This window comes from Triturus cristatus, chromosome 9 (assembly GCF_964204655.1).
Source record: "Triturus cristatus chromosome 9, aTriCri1.1, whole genome shotgun sequence".
Classification (NCBI taxonomy): domain Eukaryota; kingdom Metazoa; phylum Chordata; class Amphibia; order Caudata; family Salamandridae; genus Triturus; species Triturus cristatus.
In genome coordinates, this window is record NC_140592.1 from 1194715251 (window position 1) to 1194731704 (window position 16454).

Sequence of the window (16454 nt, forward strand, 5' to 3'; positions counted from 1 at the left end):
CAGAACGCCCCCTCCTCATGAACACAGCACAAATGGATGCCCAGCTCACCTCCTTAATTCAAAAAACATTTTATTGAATTAGTCCGCCCTGAGTGGGTGTGGCTTTCATGGCTTCAATCTTCAGGAATGCTGGTTGCTGTAGTCCTTCGAGGTGCGTATAATTATTGCCTTAAGTAGGTTGCATGCCAATGTGCACAATTATCAACAAAATTAGAATCCTTTAGTAGGGAATGAGAGCAGGTGATAAGGCCACAAGTTCCAACGGAGTGTCGCGCTGCCATGCGAGAAAGGGTGATCTCGATGCAGTCTTCTCCCATGCAGTGTCTGTAGCCGCACGTAGAAGCGGAGCTCCTTCCCACGACCAGAGCCAGCCGTGTAATTTATGGTAGCAAACAAAAGGCACTGAGGCATTTTCGGAAGGGCTCACCATGTCACTCCAACCATCCGGCCTTCCTTGGCCCCGCAGGCAGCCTCACAGCCTCTCTCCACATTAAACAAGGTTCGACGCGTTTCGGGGCCAGAACGCCCCCTCCTCATGAACACAGCACAAATGGATGCACAGCTCACCTCCTTAATTCAAAAAACATTTTATTGAATTAGATCCCAGACTGCACGGAGTCCAGATCGAGGTATTGACGGACAGAGCGGTGCCTCCTTCTCCGAGCAGTCAGCCGGGTGAGGTGAGGCTGTCCTCCCACAGAAAGCTGGGAAAGAAGATGAAGTTCTTCTAACCAAGCAAAAAAGGTTGCTTGCCTGGTAGGGTGGCTGTTGCCACACCAGATTTTATGATTTTTTCATTTTGTCACAAACAATCTTTTCACTAGTTGAGTTATTTTTGCAGTAGCTCTATCTTCCATTCACGTAGGTCCTGAAGAAAGCCGGGTCAGTTGACCGCTTCGGCTGAAACATGTCGACCTTTTGAAACCAATCAGGAAATAGTCTATCCTTTCAAGACTATCTGTTTTTTTTAGATATGACACCTGGTCAATGCTTAATAAACATACTTTTTGCCCACGTAGTCATTTTTAACACACCTTCACCCGTAGCACTGCACACACATTTCAGCTTTAGTTTTGAGTCTGAATAAGTTGGACCACACATTGTGTCAGGAGTCTCTCTATGCAGGGATAAATTGGTTGGGCATCCGACAGAGCCGGATGGTTCAAGAGTATGGGCCCAAACCACAAACCCCTCAGAGTCACAAATGACGAAGCTCCGCCAATGAGGGTGGGCTGATGGACTCTTTACTTCTGACACAGTGGTGTTTCAACTATTCGGCAGGGTTCCCATTTTGTTTGTAGCTCCTAAGTGGCCGTTGTTCTAGTTTGTCGGACTGAGTACCTTTTTATAGTTGTTGTCAATAATTATACTCACCTCGAAGGACTACAGCAACCAGCATTCCTGAAGATTGAAGCCATGAAAGCCACACCCACTTAGGGCGGACTAATTCAATAAAATGTTTTTTGAATTAAGGAGGTGAGCTGTGCATCCATTTGTGCTGTGTTCATGAGGAGGGGGCGTTCTGGCCCCGAAACGCGTCGAACCTTGTTTAATGTGGAGAGAGGCTGTGAGGCTGCCTGCGGGGCCAAGGAAGGCCGGATGGTTGGAGTGACATGGTGAGCCCTTCCGAAATGCCTCAGTGCCTTTTGTTTGCTATAATATATATATATATGCTGGTAGAATTTCTTACCTTCTGCCTTGAGAACAATATTTTCCTGTACCAGGATCAGCACTAACAACTAACAGGTACAGCCATGGGCACCTGCTTCGCCCCCAGCTACGCGAATCTCTTCGTGGGCTGGTGGGAGGAGCAGGTGGCCTGGTTGCCGACCAATGAGGAATGGACAGAAAAAATAGTAGCCTGGTACAGGTATATAGACGACCTCTTTATAGTGTGGAGAGGGTCACAGGAATCAGCTTTGCAGTTCGTGAAGATACCGAATGATAATAAACATAATCTTCAATTTACAGCTGAAATCAGTCCGGTTAGTGTGAACTTGAAGTCTTCATTGATGCGGACAAGATTAATACACGCTTGTTTCGCAAGGTAACAGCCGGCAATTCAATTTTGCATTCTACTAGCAGTCATCCTTCTAAATTGATACTGAGCATCCCTTACGGAGAATTCCTTAGGATTAAAAGAAACTGCACCAATGAGGTTGACTTTTTATCTAACGCAGAAGAAAGCATAGAGAGATTCAAAGCTCGAGGGTATAATGAACAAACACTACGTGAATCTCTTGGGAAAGTCCAGTTGAAACATAGGGATGAACTCTTGAAAGCAAAAAACATAGCAGAGACCAAAGAACAGTTTAGGATGATAACTACTTTCTCTAGTGGTTCGGGAGAGTTAAGAACGTAGAAGAAGAAAAATTGGAAGTTATTGAGAAACGATCCCATCATTGGGACGGATATTCCTAGACAACCCATGCTCACATTTAGAAGAGCTAGGGCATTTAGGGATACTCTAACTAAGAGCCATTTCGTATGGAAAGTCCCCAAACCATTTGGTGAGGCACCACATGGTTTTTATCCTTGTGGAAAATGCAAATCTTGTCAAAATCAAAAAAGGTCCTCACCTATGAGGCCGTTGGAACCCATAATCTCAGATATATTAGGAAATTCTTGACCTGCAGTACTCCCTATACAGTCTATTGCCTTGTGTGCCCATGCGGTTTGAGATATATTGGTAGTACTATTCACCAAACGAAAGTCCGCATATTGGAACACACAAGAGCAATCAAAAATCGTGATGTGACATATCCCGTAGCCAGACACTTTCAGACTTATCACAATAGCAATAGCGATTTATTAACGTTTTTTGCAATAGATCAAGTGCCGGCGAGTATAAGAGGAGGGGATAGAATAGCAAGATTGAGGAGACTCGAATCAAGATATATTATAGATTTGGGGACCAAGACCCCTGGTGGGCTCAACACGAATGAGGAACTTACCGTACATTTAGGGTAAGGGGCTCTCTACCCCCCACTTACTGTATCAATAGAAATTGTACTGTTCTAATAAATTGTTTGAATCATTATTTTTAATGGATGGAGACAACACGAACTAATTGGTAAATTTATTTTGATATTTGATTATCTAAAGTTTCTTTCCTCCACTTTCTTTCTTCTTCTTCTTCTTTTATAAAATGTAGAATTTCGTATCTTTATAAAATGTAGAATTTCGTATCTTTATGTGGTGACGAGTGGCTTGGAGGACTTGGCCCATACAGGGCATAATTAATTAGTAAATTGTTTTGCGAACACTGACAAGCATAGTTATCATGGGTATCTAAACCCATTAGAATGTATATAAGAGTTGTTGATGCTGTAAATATATAATTTTCAACATGATATATGAGTAGACCTGATGTAAAATTGGTTTTATTGATCGATATAGATTATTTGGGTAAAGTCGGATATATCGACACCGAATGATAGCCCATTATGGGCGGGATCTCAATATCAACATTGCTTGTCTATAGGTTATATACACATTGTATTTGACGAAACCAAGCCAACGTTAACACCAGTAGGTGTGTGAAACAAACGCTTATCATATATAAACCATTACAATATGGCGCTAGTGATTACAGGGACTTGTTAGTCCTTTGTTGTTGTTGTTACACGGAAGTGATGGCAATGTAACATAAATATGGCGGCTTCCGTGATGCCTGTAAACCATTGAGAAAGGCATACCCGAAACGCGTCTGGTTTTTTAAGCGCTGTGAGTCACAATAAATCTTGACTCGACCCCGTGAGTGCTGTGTCTTTTCTTGAAGGAGGGGAGACTTGAAGCGTCGATATTTGGCGGGAGCACCCCCCGCCCAACAGCACCCGTTCGAGAGTGCGAGACACTGGTGCGAGTGTAGCGTGGATATATATATATATATATATATATATTCACTGAAAAAACCATAGGTTTCACACATGTTATAGTTAGCTGGACATTTTACTGATAAAAAACCAATGAAATTCCCCCGTTATAGTTACTGTAGGCAACTATAACTCACGCGACCGCAATCCTCTGCTGATGCTAATACTGTATTTAGACACTTATTTGCCCATGTCTTCTTCCATTAAATTTTAGCTATACATATATTACAAATATTCTTTTTTCATAAAGACACATATGTCATCAGCAGAGGATTACGGTCGCGTGAGTTATAGTTGCCTACAGTAACTATAACGGGGGAATTTCATTGGTTTTTTATCAGTAAAATGTCCAGCTAACTATAACATGTGTGAAACCTATGGTTTTTTCAGTGAATTAGCAAGGTTTTTTAAATGCTAATTCCTAACTATAACGTGTGTGAAACCTATGGTTTTTTCAGTGAATTTGTACGGTTTTTTAAATGCTAATTTATTTATGTATTATTTTTTATATATTTATTTTACAATAAACTACGTATTAAAAATTATTATTATTTTTTTTTTTGGTTTTCACCCTGCGAAATTTTTTTTTTTTTTTGCAAAAAAAAAAATTGTTTTTTTGTGTTTTTCAGGGTGCGCGCACTGTGCGCGCACCCCCGCGATTTTTAAAAAAAATAATTTTTTTTTTTGCCTTCGGGGTCCTTCAGGGACCCCCTGACAAAGGCTAGGGGGTCAGGAACTCTCTACCCTGCCCCCTTTTCACGTTCGCCACCTTCCTTTTTCACTCTCGCACTGAAAACAAACAAAATGGCGGCCGACACTTCCTGATTTCGACCGATTCGAACGTTGACTAACATGTAACCACCAATCAGAATTACGCTCGCGCACGTTAGGGTGCTCGCACGGTGCTCGCACGGTGCGCGCACCCTGCGCGCATATATATATATATATGCTTTTAAATGCTATTTTCTCCGGAAATACTGAACAGATTTACACCAGACCTACAAAAGGCACTTCCTTGACCTAGGGACTACCTCTCTGCCAAATTTTGAGTAATTCTGTTCAGCCATTCGGGCTGTAGCTCGTTCTAAAGGTCCTATGGAAAAATGCATGGGAAAAACGCGTTTTGGGACCCCCCTTTTATCTCAGCCCCCGCTTGACGGATCCCCCCGAGACTTTCAGGGTAGGAGCGGAGCGTAGCGCCCCACCTATTTTGAGAAATTCGCGAGGATTCGTCGACCGGCGCCAAAGTTATTCAAAATAGAATGTTGAGGTTTTCCTATGGAAACGTGGTCCTAACTATAACTACCTACTGGCGACCGCCAGTAGGTAATATAGATATATATATATATATATATATTTTTTTTTTTTTCCCACACACAACCCTTTTTAGGTGGTCAAAGAATAACATTTGATATCTGCGTATCCTACTTTCACCAAACCTGTGCTTATTTTCGAGTAGAAATCTCACAGCCCCCTTGCGAGATGCAACAGTGACACTTAAACCATGGTAAAACCATGCACTGTTCTGGCTTCGGTGGAGAGCAGCGCTTAAGATGACTCTACTCTCAAACACTTTGTATATTTTCCAGGGACGTCAGCTTCCACACACAAGGGAGGACATCTTCCAGCTCCCACATATATGAAACACATTCATATGGAATGGGGACAAAACCTGGACTCATGTGGAACACACAATAAAATCACCCCAAGCAAGGTCCGGTTTCGGGGTTTTAACCCTCTTCAGCCAGGATAGCTTGATTCCAGTGGCATGGAGAGCACGGGACCCAGGATGCTTGTTTCCGGTCCAGGGAGGACCTGGCTTGGCAGTTCGGGCTGGACTGTTCCCATGGGGCACAGGGTCAAGACTGATTTGCATAAGGCTGGGTCAAAACTGGGGTGGCATAGTGGGCAAAAGAACGATGGTTTTAACCCAGATCTTTTGACTGGGGGAGAATGTTTGCATTGTCAGCATTCCGTCCATCATTTGTTTGCTGTGCTACTCAGAATCTAGCACATTACAACGCAATGTATTACATCGCATGGTTTTCCAACGCGGTTGTTACAATGACTGCGTTGTTAGTACACAATGCATTCACATCGCAAGTAATTAGAATGACTTGCTGTAGGGGGCGTCTCTGGACTTAGGAATAGTATTATTTACTATTCCTACTCCAGTTTGCGCAACAGTAGGGAAGGTGTTGAAATTCATTTCCAATACCTTAGCGCCCCCTACAGCAAGTTGTTCTAATGACTTGCGACATTAATGCATTGCAGACTAACAACGTGGTCGTTGTAACGACTGCTTGTAATAGTACTGCGTATACTGTGTATAGTGACAGCGTTGTAAACTCTGTTTCCCCATGTATTTATTTATTCATTTATTTTAGATCTGGCCAAAAAGGAATGGTTGCGTCTCTCTGAGTAGCCTCATGCTAATGTCTAACACTGTTAAAGGTCTGCCTCAAATGTTGGCGGAGTCTCTCTCTGCAAAACCCTTAGATCATACCCACGATTGTGTTGAATTCAATAGGCATTTGTTAATTAATATGAAATGTATTATCAAAGGCAACAGGCCTTTCTATATTGTGAAACACAAAGCAATTCCTATAGTCCTAATGGTTTAATTATGAAAGTCAACAGTTGATCCAATAGCCTTTTTAAGGCGGCATTCCTTGTTTAGGGCCCACAGGGGTGAAAATGATCACACTGCATGTCAAAGATAACCGAAATAAACAATGTCTATGGGGCTAGTTGCCCCCTCTGATAAATCTTTAGGGTGGGTGATTTTGGAGGGATTACAATTTCGTTATTGGCTGAGATGTTCTGTATATTTGTAACTGTGTGTAGCATTTAGTTATGTGTGCTGAAAAGTAAATTTCCTTTTCAAAATAGTAGCCCTGGCTGGACACTGATGTATTGAGTTTTATTGTTGTTTTGCTATGTTATGAGTTTTTAGTCCACACCACCTCTTCGAGTCAGACTTAGACTGCTGTCCTTGGATCTTGAGACTCAAAGACTGAAAGAGGTACTTGGTTCCCAGTTGAGGGTCCATTGTACTAAGACCTCATGGCACCAGAGATAAAAGGTCTCCATTGATTCAATTGGGGCCCGGTAACTTCTGATGTCCCTAAAATCCCGTGAACAAGAACTTCTTACAGAACAATTTTTTAAAAACTCAAGTGTACAATTCATGTCTCCATTGGCTGTTTAGGATTTCATTTTTCCTATCTCTTACTTTTCATTTCCGGTGGTAATATGTTACCTTCTATATGTGTAACACGCACCTTATGACATGTACTGATAGTCTTTGAAATATTTCCCTGTTTAGATTTGTTACTTGTAGTCCCAAAATGACCCTTCTTTGTGCTTTCACTTCGTCATTAGCTTAAAATCAGATTTGCTATTGTTATGGGACAGCACGAGAATAAAAACAGATTATAAATTAAATGTTTGTACAGAAGTAACTAGTTCTTTAAGGACAGCTGGTTAAGTATGGCACTAAAAAAAGGTTATTGATTTCAAACATATTTTATAGTTTTGTTTACCTGTATGTTTCTTTCAGAATTATTCACTTTACTGAGTGGCCAGAGTTACTTCATGTTGAAGCAGTATGAACATTCATGTCTTGGACAGCTCAACAAGGCTATGAGCTGTGGACTTGCTCTTAATTAGGCTAAAAGTACAGTAGAATTGTTTTGTAGGGATGGGAGCCAGAGCATCTAACATCACAAACTGTGCATGTGAAAGTCTATAAGAGGAGTCTCTTACCGGTTCTCCTGCACTGCCTGCAGCATGATGAGCATAACTGATGAGACCAGGGATGGGCGGTTCACCTTTAGCCATGATAGCAGCAGAACTGGAGCGGGATGGATGCTTCTAATGCACAACACACAACAACTATGAATATGGTACCAGGAGAACATGGCATCATACAAGGAAAATGATGGCTATAGGCATGACCGAAGCAGAGAACATGGTAAAGGGTAGGACACAATGAGAACATGACACAATGAAGGACAGAGCAGAATGAAGGGCAACAGCTGCTACTTTCAACTTGAAGAACACATAAGGTTTCTATCACAGGTGTTTTCCAAGTCAATTAGATTTTTGTTAACTACAATTCGGAAAAATATTCAGACTACAAATGAGTAAGCATAAATCTTTGATGGTGCGTGTGGTAGGTGTAGAAGTCTTCTTTATTAGGACAGATCGTGAAGCTCAGTCTCTTTGCGGTGGATACATCCCAGGTTTGAGCAGACCTTAATTCATTTGTTGCCCATAAACCAAGGAACTCACTCCATTTATCTGCTTCTGAACACTCAGATCTCTGAAAAAAGCACTCTTGGATTCAGATGCTTTCCAATGAACAAATTACTTAGCATGGATGGGGCAATGCTATGACATTCATTCAAAAGGTGAGGAATCTGCATCTAGAGGTAGCCATCAGAAGACAACAAACTTACCTCTGGTAATGAGCTTTCTGGTGGACACTATCTACTTGAAGATTCGCTACATTTTGAAAATGCCCAGGCGCCAGACTGGATCGAGAAAAATTGGAGTAACTATCCTGCATATGTGGTTGCTGTTTGGTTTTGTCTTCGCCATCTGGTACCACCCAGGACATGACATAACCATAGCCTTACAGCCCTTCACCCTGACGTCTGTCCCTCGTCCATTTTGTTCATGCCCTAAGAGGTGGGCAGATCTGACCATTATTTATGCAGTGGGTATTTCCCTTCATCAGGATGTGGAGGTGGATGGGACCTGTGAGGAATTTGCCTGTATCTAGACTATACTGCAACCCAACCATCTGTACAAAATCTTCATCTCGGCAGCCTTGTCATTTTTGCTTCCCAGAGAGCCTATGTAGAGCAGGTCATCAGACCGGAGGTCCTGGATTCTGTCTATGCAGAAGCTGTCCACCCTACGACGATCTAAATGATGCAGCTTCTCCTCTTCCTTCTCAGGCAGAGGACACAATGAAGGTAAGGGTATGAACATGTCAACGTGACCTCCTCAGTGCTAGGTCAGCGCTCTAGCAAATACCTAAAAGAGGCTGTGTACCTGGACTATTCAAGACATGATCTATAGAACGTTTAAGCCCTTCTGTCTTCTTCATGAGTCAGGACAGCGGCGTGGAGGCGACCCTACCGCTGGAACACGTGTTCATATTTTTATGCTTTCAAAGGGCTTCAGCCCCCCCACAGTCATTTTGAGGTGTAAATTGTGGACACTATCCTTCAGGTGAGGAGGGTGGGCTGCCACTACACTCAGTAGGTTCCTAGTATTCAATAAGTCCTTGATCAGGGTCCTGCCAATAAACAGAGTTTCCAGCAAATGAGCATTTGTGTGCCTCGCTGTCTGCTTTTAAACATATTCCAGTAGCTATATCTTGACAAGTGACATTTATAGACGATAGTTGATCGCCAATAGTAACTGCACAGATGGACCCTAATAGTAACTGCACAGATTGTAGTAACTCTGTACAATACTATTAGAAGCGTTTTGTACATGTTCCAGTGTCTCTTGACTAACAGCTCAATGTACTTGGACGCCATTGTCATTTTTGTGTACTATGGCGTGATTTCACTTCTACTATTAAAATGATGCTTAACTTAAAAAAACTACATTATTGTGTTTAGCAATAAGTTGTGCCTCCAATGTCTATGCAAGAATCAGAAATAAAAATGCATTGCGCATTTAAACAGAATGGGATTCAATATGTCAGTGCGCCTCAAGGTGAAGGTTTCCTGCATGTATGGATTTCAACTGCAGGAACCAGACGTTTTCCTGTTTTACCAAGCATAATTGCCCGTGCATCTTCCATATTCAGGATCTTCACTGGTGGGCAGGAAAAACAGTAGTTTGAGTCGCTTCCCTGTGCCCGAATTGTGATGGGACACCCTATGTGCCGCGTGACATTCCTAGATCCTAAACCCATTCCACATAGTCCAACCGATGTTTCAGCCATTCAGATTGCTCATCCTACAACCCAGTATATTAGCTTGCATGGGCAGATTTTACTAGCTGTATGACAGCCAATCATATTGACCAGGACACTGTGAGGTTTTAACTATTTTAACTGGCCTATTGGTAGCCAATTGGAAGCCCCAGTTGCCTTGTTTGTCCTTCAGGAAGTCAGTGGCGTGTCCCATCCAGGTGGGAAGGGGACTATGTTCAGTGAGGCCCAAATCAAGCACAAAATAATGTAATCACCTTCCCTCTAGCCGGATGCAGTAACTGATGAATTCTTTCCATCTTATTGGGTATATTTGACCATTCTTAGTCACTGCCACATCTGAGAGCAGAAGGATGACTATTTATGTAACTTCACAATAAACAGAAGCCCTACATGTTTATGTAGCTAATGCACCAGTGAGTATGGGCTCTGTAAGGCTATGATCTTACGGTAGCACTAGTTAGAAAATGAGTGTTTTTTTCTAAAACTGGGTGCTGCATGCAGAGGAAGGCCTATATCAGCTTCCAGGAAACAGCTACTTTCACCCAACACTGAAATATTCAATTATCTCCACAGGACAGAAAACAGGCTCAATCATCAGTCAAACTAAACAAGGTCTTCTCTCTACTGAGGGTCTGTGTTGTTGCTCAGATCCCTCATCACATAGGTGGGCGGTGTTAGTCTGAGTAGTTGCTCATGTTGCTCTAGACTGCAAAGTGTATGGATGGCTAGAATTTGTAATTATTTAATTGGCAAGGATACTCAACATATAGAAGGTTGAGGAATCATGATCACAAACGAAAAACATAAAGGAGGGTTGACACACAAAACAGTACATTCAGCAATAGAGTTCACGTTCAGTGGTTGTGTAAGTAGGAGGTGAGGGTCATGTGCTCTACATCAATTGCACATGGTGGTTGCCAAGGCCGCCCTTATGGAGAAGATAGTTACGCAGGGCAGGTTTGAATGACTGGAAATGCAAAGAGTAAGCTGATTCACATCAAGAGCAAAACATGAGAATGCATTGTGGGACATTGAAAAACAGATGGTAGAGTCAAGTACGTAACTGATGGCCCAGAAACCATGGGACTAGACAGCAGTAATATGATTAAAGTTTCTAAAGACTATTGCATTAGACTTCTGTTTTCAACACTGCCAATTAACAAGCACAAAATGAAATGCATGTGGCAAGAGAAAAGATCAAAACAACAAGAGGTATGTTTGTAATGGCTGTAGCTCTATCTGCCCTCTGAGCACAAGCATGGTTTTGGAATGCTGCAGAGATGCTAACACTGACCCAGTCTGCCCTTCCAATCCTACCTCTTGAGTGTAATTTCTTGGTTGGCCCGAGCCTCTGGAAACTTGTTTTTGTGGCGGGGGTGGCGGTTGGTGGAGTGAACTGAGGGCACTGCTGGTGCCGATGTCACTTACAGCAGGCACGGGTGGGTGGCTTCAGGAGAGTGACAGAAAAGAGAGTGTGAGGCAAAAGGCTGCAGGGCTTGAATGAACATTTTTGCAGTCCCGCCTTGATTAAAACACTGCCCAACTGAACAGTCTAGTCTTCTTATTTTCTTGAAGATGGTCAGGGATGTCTCCATTTGGAGAGGGCAGTAGCCATAAAGGACCAACCACCAAAGGTGGTGAGATTATAATTCAGTTGACTTTGCCTTTGCTCCATGAATTGTGGGCTGCGGAATTAGGTATATTTGGGCAGGCAGGTGCTAGCGGATGAAGACAATTACACATCAGACAGACAACCTTAAACCACTGGGCTGCCAAAACTTGATCTCTTCTGCCTAGGTCAAAGTTCATACAGATTGTTTCATTCTGTACTTTTAGCAATTAAAAAAGCAGGATTTTAAAATGGCTAGTGTACAGGACATGGCAGCATTCCAAGCTAAGATTGATAGCAGTCCCAAAAAAAAGCGATGACTGAGAAAGAACACAGATATGATAGGCACATCAGCTGGAAATATCAGTATTTTACCACATAATTAGCTTGTGGGATTTAGCATCCAAAAATACAGCCACATTCTTGACTTTGTCAGAAAACAAAGACAAGTCCAAAGACTTTGGACAGTTGGAGGACTTTCTGAAGTCAACCCTTGGCTCTGGAGCACATGATCTTCCTTGATCTGCCTTAAAACTGTTCAGCTCTAAGCAGTTTACAGTCATCCAAGACTCGAAATTATTAGGGACGTATTGTAGATCTTTAGATGGACCTGTACAATATGACAATGTAATATATACCAGAGAGATTTTAGTGTTAGATTGAACATTACACTTAATGGCCTAAGAATAGATCAAATAAAGGACGGAGGTATCTATTGAACATGCCTGATGAAAGTGAAAAGCCCTGAGATACACCACAAGCCAGCTTGCCTAACTCAAAGGTCAATATGTCCATTTTGATCAGTAGCACATGATCTGTTGTGAAAGACCGAAAACATCAGATAGTGGGCCACAAGACTCCTAAATCAAAATAAACAGGTGACACAACATGTTCCACTGTGACAAAAGCCACAGAGGACAAGTACAAGCTGAGAGGCGACACCCTCGTCTGCAAAAGTTGAGACAGTCATGGCAGAGGAAAGCAGATTTGGTACTAGAAAATGGCCTTAACACAACTAAGCAGATGACAGGATATTACTCGAATCCAGAAAGAGTAGAAATTGGTTGAAAATAGCTTTTCAAGACATCTAACAAGTACCAGACAAGTGATACATGGCCGATAACTAGAAATCTGGGAGACTGGTATTTGTTTTCAAGCAGAGAAGTGACAAAGCTGTCCTTTAACTACCTGGAATGGTTACCTGTCAAACAGTTTTGTGTTTTTGTAAGGTTGAGTTTAGAGATCCAATATCATCGGGGTAAGGGATTTTTTAGTACTTTTAGGTGTCATCTGCGTACATGTGATAGTGGATGTTAGATAAATTCAACAATTCGGTTAGAGGTTCCATGAATGAGTTAAAGAGAGTGGGTGAGAGCGAAGACCCCCTGAGGCACTCCTAAAGTGACCTGTGTGGGGTTGGATAGGGACATATTGACCTTGAGTCTATGAGTTCTGTTGTGGAGAAAAGTGGCTAACCAGTTAAGAAAGGATCCAGATAGTCCCACCCTACGATTGAGTAGGTCTTGGAGGCTGTCGTGTTTGACAGTATCGAAGGAAGATGAGAGGTGAAGGAGGATAAGAAGGCAGGATTCATGCTCCAATATGCAAATAAAAGCAAAAATGTCTCTATGCACAGTAGAAGAGATGCTGTTTCTTTCTTGTTGAGAGATTGAAATATATGATCAGCAAATTAGGTGCCCACACAAGTTTATGTTAATGGATGTACTGTACAACTTACTTACCCTCGGTAACTATGTATCTGGTAGAGCAATTCTAGCCGTAGATTCCTTAACGTAGAATTATCCCCAGGCGTGAGACTGGACCCGGAAAACTTTCTTTCCCAGCATCCCTGCGCGCCGGGGGGCGGTACCACGCGACTCCGCCCGACGTCCTCCGCGGGCGCAACGTCAGGGAGGTCATATAAGCCCCACCCTGGCACGCTGACGTCAGTTTGCTTCGGAGAACTTTTCCGCGCCACAACGCGGAGCCATCACAACAAAACTGAGAAGAGCATGGGAACAGTGTGCGAAAAAAAACAGAGAAACAAAAGAGAGAGAAACAATAGGTGAGAAACATCACCAGGGGGCACCAAGGTACCAGAAGGCGACAACAGCAGGCCAGAGCAGAGCACCACCCTGAGGAACAACTGTGCAAGCCAAGGCGCAAGCACCAGGTGGCAGTAACGCACCAGAAGGCCAGAGCAGCGAAGCCATAGCAAGAAAAGAACAGAGCCCTCCTGCAGGCGCAAGCATGTGAAAGGAGAAGGAGAGAGGGGAGGAGGGGAGGAGGGGAGAGGGGAGGAGGAGAGAGGGGAGGAGGAGAGAGGGGAGGAGGAGAGAGGGGAGGAGGAGAGAGGAGAGAGGAGAGAGGAGAGAGGAGAGAGGAGAGAGGAGAGAGGAGAGAGGAGAGAGGAGAGAGGAGAGAGGAGAGAGGAGAGAGGAGAGAGGAGAGAGGAGAGAGGAGAGAGGAGAGAGGAGAGGAGAGGAGAGGAGAGGAGAGGAGAGGAGAGGAGAGGAGAGAGAGAGAGAAACTACAACCACAAGGGGAAGGGCCACAAGCCTGGAACAGAGAGGCAACAGCAAATCATCCCGAGACTACACTGCCAAGGCTGGCCATACCTCCGGAAAGGAGAAGGAGGTCAAAGGACAGGCAATCCATCCGCAGACCACAGTGTCAAGGAGGGCCATAACCTCTGAAAGGAGCAGGAAGTCAAATGACAGGCAAAAGAACCCCTAATGAAGAAGACCGGTTGGGGATCAGAAACTCTAACCACAGAGGGAAAGAGCAAAAAGTAGACCCTCACGCTGGAGAGAAACCAGCGGGAGGGATGCCCGACCGGAAGAAACGAAGAGGACACCCACAGAAGACAAGTCACCCCGAGGGAAGCAACTGCAGAAACCCAAGCAGAGGGTCCTCGCAGAACGGGGAGGAAGGGCGGGTTGTGAAGGAATCTGCGGCTAGAATCATCTCTACCAGATATATCGTTATCGAAGGTAAGTAACTTGTAAATCTGATAGAGACTACTAGCCGCAGATTCCTTAACGTAGAATAGATACTCTAGCCATACCCAGAATGGAGGAGGGCCTGCGAGAGAGCCCCCCCACCAGGAGAGACACAGGGCCCCAGCAGGGGACATGTCACAGGGACAAGAAGGAAAAGGCCAGGAAACCCTAAGCCCAACTAAGGGAGAACTGCTCAACACCCCTCAGGGGCAGACAACGCCTTAAAGCCTCAAGGAACACAAGGACCACCTCAACCCCAGGGAGAAGAGGTAGAACTGGAGGCAGGACCCACCTGAAGAAACACATACACTGTGACAGAAGAGCTGCACACACCCCCGCTGCAAACAGCGGACAAGGCAGGGACGGCTGCACCGCCGAAAGTCCAGACGGAAGAAGAAAGGCACAAGAGAATACAGGAAAGGCCACAACGGCGTAGCAGAACAAACAGGCCTGCACGGGCACGCACAGCCAGCAGGAGGCAACACCACGGAACGGTAAGCTAGGCGCCGGCCGAAGGCAGAGGTCAGGGAGGGCCCGGACACGCCCCAAGGGAGGGGCCAGCACACACTGACCCATGAATGAAGGAATCAGGCAGAAAGAAAGAACGAAAAAAGGACGGGGGACGGACCAAGCCGTCCACCGAACACAAAAATCGGGGAAACCAGTCACCCCCGGAACACCAGACAGAGGACCAAGGCGGACAGAAGCGCAAAACCGCTACAAGGCAATGCCGCAGACAGCGGGCCAGACTAGGCCAGCGAGACAGCGATCCAGGAGGAGGACGGACCGGGGCGCAACGCAAGCCACTCCAAAACCATCGGCAAGAAGATCGCACCAGCGACATACCGTGGCGCCACGGAGAGCAAAAGTCCGAAGGACGACCACACCTCCCCAGCATATGCTAAAGCTACCATTAGCCCACATATGGCATGTTACGTCCCAGAACATGGGAACCCTCTTAGGAAAAAGTTTCCGCAGCAGAGAACAAACAGAAAGACCTGCGGAGAAAAACACAGACGGCTTGTCAATCAGCTAATAAAGAATACACAGAAGGCCTAATCTCAGGGTCTACACGGCTTACCATCAGCCAAAACCACCAGTCAAAACAGGGCTGGACCTGCAGCCAATAGCACCAAGGTCCTAACAAAAGGATCCAAAGGCACATGAACCACACAGAACAAACAACCGGGGCTACGCTCTACAAGGCCACAGGAAAACCACAGAAGAACACCTCCCAAAACACAGACCGACACACAGGTCACTGAGGAGGAGGAGGCGGAGGAGGAGGACGAAGCCCAGCAAGAAACCTCTGAATGGCAGAATCCGCAGGGGCGTGGAACAAAAGAGTGCCATCAAACGGAAGGTCCACCAACTGTTCCCTCACATTCTCCGGAAACACAATATCCCGTAGCCAGGCATGCCGATGAAGGGCCAAGCACGTCCGAAATGTCCAGAAATGTCCGGAGCCGAGCGAAGAATAAAGGCCGCCAGCTCACGGCCATCCAACACATGGTGCCGGAGATCAACACAGGCACCCTCTTGAGAAGCGGCCGACAAAAGGGACTTCGCCGAGTCCCACAAGCAAGAATTGGCCCTTGCTAATACACAAAGAGTGTTAAGGGCCCGCAAAGCTGCACTGGTGGAGGTGAAGCTATTGCGCCCCCAGGAATCTAACCAGCGGGCCTCCCGTGACGGGGAGACAACACCGATGGCAGGGAGGGAAAGGCAGTCTGTAAAAGAGGGCCCCTGGTAGAGGGGTGGAGGGAAAGACAGGCCGGGTCATGCGGCGCAGGACGGTGGTGGTGCAGAAGTGGCTGGGGCACCGGATCCCCCGTGGCGGGCCTCCCCCAAACCCCCAATAGAGACGTGTGGAGTGAAGCCTAAAAGTGAAGAAGCAGCTCCCGACCCCCATAACCCTGATGGAGGACCTCCAGAAGATGATCCGTGGGGAAATGGGCAGCTGATTCGCCCAAGCGCAAGATCCCTGCCGCTGTGGAGACAGCCCG

General features: G+C 45.0%; 1 protein-coding gene across 9 annotated transcripts in view; it reads right to left on the reverse strand.

The window, feature by feature from the left end:
• The window catches only part of GPHN (gephyrin), a 1582310-nt gene that overhangs the window by 596999 nt on the left and 968857 nt on the right, over positions 1-16454 (reverse strand). For 5 of the 9 annotated variants that reach the window (XM_085627211.1, XM_085627210.1, XM_085627209.1 and 2 more), the window contains exon 8: positions 7644-7751. The exons of the other annotated variants lie outside the window; for them this stretch is intronic. In XM_085627211.1, coding sequence (XP_085483337.1) covers positions 7644-7751 — 108 coding nt within the window. The remainder of the gene's footprint in view (positions 1-7643; positions 7752-16454) is intronic. 9 annotated transcript variants of the gene reach the window in all.